The 9,387-nt window shown below is 40.7% G+C and overlaps 1 protein-coding gene across 1 annotated transcript in view; it reads left to right on the top strand.

The window, feature by feature from the left end:
• The first annotated feature begins 1,203 nt into the window (after positions 1-1,203).
• The window catches only part of palm1a (paralemmin 1a), a 33,670-nt gene continuing 25,486 nt past the window's right edge, over positions 1,204-9,387 (top strand). The window contains exon 1 of the mRNA XM_064331411.1: positions 1,204-1,622. Coding sequence (XP_064187481.1) covers positions 1,618-1,622 — 5 coding nt within the window. The 5' untranslated portion in view covers positions 1,204-1,617. The remainder of the gene's footprint in view (positions 1,623-9,387) is intronic.

Below are 9,387 nucleotides of genomic sequence, written 5' to 3'. Positions count from 1 at the left end.
GTTAATAAAGAACACATTCTACACTGTGGCATATATTCACAAACTACACTGACTACTGTTACATCAAAAGAGTGGAATCTACAGTAGTTATATCTAAACAGGAAAACAAACCATAGATTGTCGAAGCAACCATCATGTGTGTAGCACTGCAACAAGTGAAGCTTCTTAATTACAAAATGAAACTGACAGGATCCAAAATAATCTGTTTACATAATAATCTAATAATCAGTAATTTAGCAACAGTGTTCCATAAAAGGAATTTTTTGAAAGCGCAAAAATAATCGTGGAACAAGCAAACCGAATGACAAAAAATGAAACGATACAAATGAAACGAAGCGAAGTGTAGCAATGATGAAAAAATGAGTTATAAATGTACATGTGACTACAACACAGATGTTAAAAATTCTGCTGCAGAGGATTAATGCAATGGGCAACTGTACAGATCAGTGTAGCACACCAATGGGAAATAAACAGGTTCCTTCTGCTACACAGGAAGAGTTGCAGGAGGGCCCTCTCTCAAATATAGCCTCTATCTGAACCAGGTATAATTATTGTGGAAATTAGGCCTACGTGTCTTTTACCTGCCGTGAGGATGTTCAATCTTTCTATAGCATACATTTACAGAAGCTGACAGTTTTCTGATATAGATTTATTTTCACCACCAAACATGGCTAACTTTACTCCTCGAGTAGAATCGATGTTTCTGATGCATATTCGTCCAACGTTTCTTCAGTACATCTAAATTAAAGATAGCCTATTAAGCTCACATCTGATGGCACATATTGCCAGGTTTATATTTGACTATGTTAAACAACAAAAACAAAAAACAAAATGTCAACGAAACTGTCAGTGTAACTTGGCCACCAGTGAGCATTGCGAGGGAAACAGCTGCGAATACGCCGTGTCACCTTGTTAACGCAAAAAAAAAAAAAAAAAAAAAATATATATATATATATATAGAAACGGACATGTCAATTTTGAACTATTGTGGGAGGGGGACCCACGGTAATCGACGATCTGTCCAGAATTCGGTCGTGATGTCGGTAGCTGTAGCTAGCGCTAGGCAGCCTATGCTGCTATATTAGACCAGTTCGTCATGTTTACGTTCACTCACCTTTCGATGCCTCCCACGCCACTGCCTTCGTTTCTCCAGGAGGGGGCGTATCTGTCTTTTCCACTTTACATAGCGCTGGGGAGCCAAAAGCATTGTATTGTAGAACTCAAAATCTCGGGCGAGTAGCAAACAAAAGACATTTTTTTTAAAAGGAGGGGGGATAGACGAGGGTTGGGATGCGGAAAGCGAGAGCCTAGGAGCTGTCTACCACATACATACGCACCAACCTCTCTTTCGTTCGCTGAACAAGGGTTGCAGCCTGTCAAATCAGTTGGGGCGAGTGGCGCTCCCCACGAATAATAAGAGACAGGGGAGGAACACCACCGATTTCTCGATTTTACCGCTAAGAGAGAAGGGGAGGGGATCGGGGAGAGAAATTGCTGGTAGTGGGTCACGGTTTTAACACTGAATAATAATAAAAAGAAACGTATCAATTCCCAACAATTACGCAATCTCAAGAAAACAGACGCAGTCAAATTATAAAGACCAGAGAGGTGAAAAGCATGGAGTAAGTAGCTGTTGATTATTTTTCTTCTGATTTATCATTTTCAGAATGCTCTTTTCAGACAATGTTGTATGATTTAAATGTAATATTTTAATGGTTATGTTATCTTCGTGGACTCGCCTAGCATCGAATTTAATTTTTGCTAATTAGCTCAATAATTCATTTTCTTGCAATCCGTTACAGTTAGCGGATCGAATCCCTGAATGCAAAGGCTCAAACGCATTCTAACAGTGCGGGCGTTTTATGTGGTATACTGTCAGGCTATTTTTCCATGGTGGCTATTTTCAAAGTTGAAATTCCAGCTGTATTTGAGCGGGCGGCGTCCAGAAGATGAGGCTGCCATGTGCATGGAATTACCGCAAGGAGTCGAACAGTTAACGGGAGGTTGTCTAATATGAAGGGGACGTGTTTGGTGTGCGTATTAAGAAAGATATGGGGGATGTAGCAAGGAGGAAGGGGCATGGGCATGGTACATTGGAATATCAGCTGGAGATCGTGCAGTGCTCACTTAGTAAAAAACATATAGCGTTTTTATCAGCTATTGTGGGTTTTTTCCCCCTCCAATAAATATGTATGTCATTATACAGTAGGCACGTAGTCTATGACTAAGCGTTGATTATATGCGTAATCACGTATCGATCGATGGTTACCGCGATGCTGTTTATTTTTTATCTACAAATATACGGTGCCGGCTGCATGTTTTCTTCATTGTGCAAAAAATACCCTGTCTTAATAAGAGTCATGCGTCCAGATTTTGCAGCGGTAAGAATGTTGCGTACCGCGGAATTAGTGGGAAGATAACGGTATTAGTGGTGCTGGATGTCTGAGTCGTGGGTGTGCATGTGAGAAGATTCAGCGCTGGCTTTCATTTTCTGGTGTGTTGACAGAAATGGGCTGTTCCAACATGGCTGTTTGGGCCACTGACTGTGGGTAACTGGTGTCTTCAGAAACAAATATATTTTCATAGCATCATTTTGAATGAAGCTATAATATATTTTTCATAGCTTTACTGTAATGTCCTTCAGATTATGTATGCTGATTAAAACACTTAAATCTAAATTAAAAATGGAAAAATATATCATGCTGAATTTGCTAAAGCATTAACACCTAGGCTACTATAAAAATACACTGCATGATGCTTGTCTAATGTCTTTTGAATCATTCCTCATGGGTCTAACAACTGCTAGCTGGGTTTTGCTTAACATCAATATATGATATTATTCAAATTTATGAATTCGCCATAGGTGATATTGTCCTCATTATCTTCATAAAAATGCTCACGTTTCCCGTGTGTGCTCTGCTTTCTTTGGGTGCAAAAGAGTGGTGTGTAAATGAGTGTTCGGCCCTAGAGGTATCTGGATGAACAGGTGAGGGGCAGGTCAACGAGACGTCATTAGCATCTTCCTTTAGTAGTTTGACACAAACAACTGCAGGGCCTTTTGACCCTGTCACAGGGTGTGAAACCCTTATATTTACTGTTCCTGGCAAAAGAGAGATCAGAAAAATTAGGGCAAATTTGATTGTGGAATCAGTTTATTTCAACTTGTTGAATGGTATGTACACGCTACATGATGGTTTACACAGATTATGGTTTTTTTAAGTGTGATTTCTTACAGTTGCAAAACTAGAGGGAGTTCCAGTGACAAAATGTATCAAACAGCACTGTGGCTATTTTTATTACTAGCGGAAAAGCATCTGTTATTCAATATGGGCTGGACCTTTCATTGAGATTCCTGGAGTAACTGTTGGGAGAGCAGAGTATCTCTGATAGTACTCCAGTTACAGAACAGCTTGTCTTTGAACCTCTGTCTCAACACCCCTCGCACCTCTCTCTCTCTCTCTCTCTCTCTCTCTCTCTCTCTCTCCCTCACACACCACACACACACACATTCCTGTAATTAAGTCTGTTCACTGTAGTAGTCTCTCCTCTCATTCCCAAGACAGCTTTCTCTGTGCCTGCTCTCATTCTTCCCCAACGCCCCAAGTGGGCTCAGACAAGGAAGGGCTCCCTTCAGTCTTGACTATTCAGATTCTATCACTGAGGGTAAAAGTGTTATTGTATGAATATTGATCGTTGACACTCATAAAACTATTTTAAAGGGTGCTTGAAGTGGGCCAGTGCATACACGGGAAAATGTTGTTAATTCTGCTCCTACAGTGTACATATGAGTCCCTATTGGACTCAAACAGTATGTGTTCTGTAAGAGTTGACGTAGCACTGGCCATTTTATTGTGTAGTTTGGGTTGCTATGAAGTGTTGCTAAGTAGTTTCATCATAATTAACAGACTGGATTGTGCACACCTTTCTGTGAAGGCTAGTTCTTTGATTGGCTTCCAGGCCCCAGATTAGTCTACCCTTGCTGTCCCTTGTCGCCTGCTGTGTGCCATGTGGGTTCTGGATGGTGCCGTGCTGTCTCTGACACAGCCCTGTGCTGTATGCCCCTGAGATACTCCCACAGAAAGCCAAGACCTTCCTTGGCTTACCTCACTCCTCACAATAAAGACCCTGACCAGCATTAGTGCAGGTTATTCACAGTCAACTTTACAGTTCTGCCAAACGCATACTGTAAAAACACCAAAATTCCATTCCAATTCCAAAAATCAGTTAATGAGAAAAAAAAGAATCTACCGTGTTTAAGATAAGTGTTTAAGTGCTTCAGTCAGTTTTGGTCTTTTCTGTTCAAATGAAATGTTTTGACTACACAGTTCAATTCGAATGAAGCGTGCAACATTGCTGCAAATAGTTTTCAAGTGTCATTGTGTTGTTGTGTACAGCTAAAAAAATCTGGGCATTTTTTCACAGGGCTGGTATCCATAGAAACTAACAGCACTCTTTCAGTTGACCGAACTGTTTTGTTAAGGAGTCCTTTGAATACAAGCTTTATGGAAGAACAAGACAAAAAGATGTTGATCCCAGCATAGTCTGTGTACAGGCCCAGCCATCTCTGAACTGAGCCACCGCTCCAAGTGCAGAAATATAAAATTCCAGGCATTACCATAAAATTCAACTCATAAAGTAAAATAATAATTTGTGGGTGTGTATAAGACAGTCTTGCTTTAAGTTGAAATGAAAGCTGGGCATTTGTCTTTAAGAAATTTCATTTCAGGCATTTAGCAGATTCCCTTATTCAGAGCGACTTACACAACATTTTCAGAAAGCATTTACATAGCATCCATTAATACAGCTGGATATATACTGAAGCAGTGTAGGTTAAGTACCTTGCTCAAGGGTAAAGCAGCAGTGTCCTATCTGAGAATCGAACATGCAACCTTTAGGTCCTTACCCATTGTACTACACTGCCGCCCTTTGAACCTAAACATGTATTTTGAATGTTATGTCATTGATACATAGTTTGGTGTGGGCAACAGACATGTCCACTGTATTTCTGTTCACATCAGTATGACTGCCTCTGGTCTACAGGCGGGAATTATCTGGATAAGGCATGTAAAGGGATATGACAGTGGCTCTAAGCTCATGTCCTTTTACCAGAGAGTAGATCTATTGGCACTGTGCAGCAAAAGTGGATAAATATGAAATTCTCCATTGACATCCATGCTTAACACGCCCTTCTCCAGTTGTTTTTCTTTGTCTGACCCCAATGCCAATTGTTAACTAGGCTTCAGTGTCCAACAAAGTGGTCTTTGGCCGCTAGGATAGATCAAATGCTACATGGTTTTAGGAATGTTTTAATTGCCTAAGGTTATTTTAGCACACAAGATCTTGTTATTTCTGGCTTGTGATATTACACAAATACAAAGATAATCATGTCATAAAGATAATCTAGTTAAATTTAGTTGTTTTTTATTTTTTAAATAACCCCCTTATTATACTAAAACTTTTTACTGGTCACCTCCATATATCTTTTCTCTTTTAATTTGTTGTGTGGCAATAATGGTAGTGGCCTGGTTCCTGGTGTTCTTCTTTGTGTTTTGTTGTCATTATATTATATCCAGACACAACTTATCCTCTTAAACGTGTTCTGGTTTACTTGTCCCCCGGGCCTGATTGATTTTCACTTTTTCCGTTCTGCTTTATTGCCTCTATAGTGAAAATGGGGAGGTCATGAGACCCTTGTATTGGTTCCCATAGGCAAGGTCACTTTGCTGCCTAACAGGCTTGCACATCCCTGGATGGCCATATAAATCATGGCCAGGAAGATACCATCTCCCATTAAGATTCAGGGATGTGCAAGCAGGTCTTTCCACCTTAAAACTAAACTGCCACTCCCTGGGATTTTATCAAATATCAAAATTTCAGTCAGTCAGTTGATCGACAGTTACACGGTATTTAATTGCCAATCAGATGGTATTTTGTCTAATTGTCTAACAGTATCTTCATTAAAACAAATTTGTTACAGGGTAAAATATCAGGCTGAGTAGAGTTTTGCCACTAGCAATGACTTTTGACCTGGGCGGATCAATGTCAACTGTTTGTAGTTCTGCGGCTTTATTAAGCCATAAGCAATCACATGGAGACCTTGACTATGTGCTCTGATAGGCATGCAACACAAACAAGGTATGTCTGAGTGTGTATCCATGTAATATTCTTTAAAAAGAGTTGCCGCAAAGCTGCTAAAAGCAAATACAGTATGCCATTCCCCATTAGAAGCCTTGTGTAAATTAATTTTTACAGTTTATTCTTGACAACCTTTTACTATGTTTCTGTTGGGCATATCAAACAAAGACTGACCTCAATGTCGTTTCATTGGAAATTATACAGAGGTGAAAGGACTTTTTACAATGACACCAATTGTATGACAACTCAAGCCGGAAAAACAAGCTGTGACAACACAAGCGAGGACTGTGTGAGCGCTTATAGATTAGTGGCTGGCTGCCCCTTTCCTTTCTGTAGAATCACAGCCTATCGACAGCAAATGTCACAGCGGGCTTTTGCCTGTTAGATTCTGCTGGTGGCTATGATAGGAGTTTGGAATGCTGTTGAGGAGCTGTATATATACACATATTTATAGAAAGATATCTAACAGAATTCCAGAGCTGGGGGCTTGGTCCAACAGTAAGAGGTCTCTTGCTGTGTCCCCATGATGCACTTCCATAAGACTGTTAAAAGTAGTGTGTCTCACTATGTGTTTCAGTCTAAATGCTCTGTCTATTTGAACATGTATACTGCATGTGTGTGTCTGTAATGCAGTAGCTATATGTACTTGCACAGTCAGTTATATTTGGGATAGAAACGCTCAGACGGTCTCCACGGTCTTCTGAATTCCTGGCAGCTGCTTCCATGTTGTCGGCAGTGCTGAAACAACAGTGTAGTTGTATTTTGTACGTTGTGCGCTAATGCATGCGGCGGGATTTTATAGCAGGACGCTTTAATGGCTCGGCATGTCTCTCCCTATCCTGTTGCACAAACAGGATGAGACCAAGGAAAGACAAACGTCAGCACAGATTCATCGATTGCCAGAGTTTCAGATGATTAAACGTGAAACTAAAAGTGGCAAAACTCCAAAAAAAAAACCATATCCCATATCAGCAAACAATGCGCAGTTCACAAAGTGTTGCATGAATTTTTTTTTTGTTTTTTTTTGGGATAGGGGATAGGAATACATTGCATTCAGAGTTTTCGCTTGGAAAAAAAGTTGACGCTTGCCATAGATGACGATTGACTGCCCAAGCACGGAAATTATTCAAGCTGCCTCCGTCACTTCTTTCTGTGACCTCAGACCGCTGTCAGAAATCTGCCAGCCTGCACATTCAACCGTCAGGGATTCTTTTTTTCCCAGATTTTTTCTAGCCTGAAGCTAAAGGTTAAACTAATAATCCCCGGGCCTTGAACTTGTCGGTGGCAACATTTCCGCCGGTTTTATTAGCCTGTGATTATTTATGCCCGTGGTGGTTTTAGGGGCACGCCTCACTGGGTTGCTACTGCTGAGCCTCAGCATGGGGCATTGTTCTGCCTTGCCAGCCCAGGGGAGGAAGGGAGGCAGACACGGGGCACCGTGTGTTCAGTGATAGGAGCCGCCACAGCGATGGAGTGCGCCTCAACACTCCACAGCCCTAGCCTTTGAGGGGTCCTAAGCAGGATGTGATTTGGAGGCCCCCTCATCCCACCCACCCCCTAAATAATGTATGTATTTTAGATAATTTGCTCGGCCCCTGGCAGTTGTGGGGCCCTCAGCTGGGGACCCAATTATGTCACTTTGGGTTAGACTGGCTCTGCACACTGGAACCAGTATAGCTTGACATTATGGTACCTTTCATTTTGTCACTACTGTACACATTTCCTGGTCATTCTTATGCACTTGCTGTCTTATATGTGGTCATAATGGATAAATGTGCATTACCAGTAGAGAACTGGCCAGAGTAGCAATGAACAATAAATGTGATTCTGCTGCTATTCCAGTGTTCTCAATGTTTTGGATCTATAGTGCCCTTAGATATCAAAGCATGTCCAATTTTCAAAGCTCCGTTGTGAGCTTTACAGCCAGAAATAAAAACTAAATGGAGTTTGCAGTTCATAATAAAGTAATGTGAATTTAAAAAATAAGCTCCACGTAAACACATTTTCATGGTTTAGATTGCTTTTATGTGTATTTTTGCATCCATTTTTTCATTCTTTGATCTTAGTCTAGTCCTTTGGACCCAAATGAGATGTATCAAATATCAGATTGCCTCAGTCGTGGTTTCTAACACTTAACTCATTCCCTGCTCAGATTTAATTCATATTTGTGTAAGGTAATCCTAGATTAATCCTGATTAGTCCTGTGAATACCTTGGATTAAAGGCCAGTCCATCAGATATGATGCCTGCGAGTAATGTCACAAGCCCGCTACTTAAAATTCAGATTTTTTGTTTGTATTTGTGTGTATTCTGTGAGTTTTTTGTTATGTTTTTGGTACCAGCAAAAATAATTAAAACCAGCACCTATCAGTGGCATTTCAGCTATGTGGAAATGATAATCAGATCTGGTTTGGTGCCATTGTAATTGGAACAGCGTGCCATGTGTATTTGGTGGGCACGTGTGTGAAGAGAGGGAAAAAATTCACACCCCCTGCCATCACAGGAAATGCCTGCGGATGGGTGGCTGCATGTGCTTTGTATCCCCTCCTTGTTCCAGTACATTTGGGAGTTTGTGGAAATGCCACAATTTTAGTGTCGATGCTAAAATATTAAAAATGAGTCCTGTGGGTCAAATTTTCATCACCATCAAGTCACCCAGTGGCCAGTCATGTACTGTATGACTGTACTCTATTCAATGATCCTGTCCAGTATGGCCTGTGCCTCTGTATCCAGCACTCTGTTCCACAGATTTTGAGATAAAGAACAGCAGGACGAGTCTCATCTTAATATACTTTTACCATTATGTTCCTGAAGATTTAAACTCAGATGGGCTGACAGTAAGGGCACAGAGATTTGTTAGTCATTTGGGGAAATTGATGCACTAGATATGAATGAGCTCCTCATTGCTCTCCTAGACTCTCACATTCACCATCATCAAAAAGCCTTTCCACTCTGACCGAATGTCTGAGATTTTAAATGTAGAGTTCATGCCCAAAGTTGCAGAGCAAGAGATGGTTGAGTCTGAGCCAGTTCTTGTTTTATGAGCCTAAACGGAGGAAACACACCAAGTTTAATATGTTCGAAAAGTGCCTTTTTGCTTGTGTGGAGAAGAAAAAAACATCTCTTTCAGTTAAATGGTGTAGCTAATGTTGTTTTTAGATGCAAAATGGAAACCTCATATTCCTAATTTGGAAGGAGCTATTCACTTATAAAGCAATGGAGTATCATTTTGTGTGATGAACATTTCGGGCTT

Source organism: Anguilla rostrata, chromosome 4, assembly GCF_018555375.3.
Source record: "Anguilla rostrata isolate EN2019 chromosome 4, ASM1855537v3, whole genome shotgun sequence".
Classification (NCBI taxonomy): Eukaryota; Metazoa; Chordata; class Actinopteri; order Anguilliformes; family Anguillidae; genus Anguilla; species Anguilla rostrata.
This window is presented reverse-complemented; position numbering and strand designations above follow the sequence as displayed.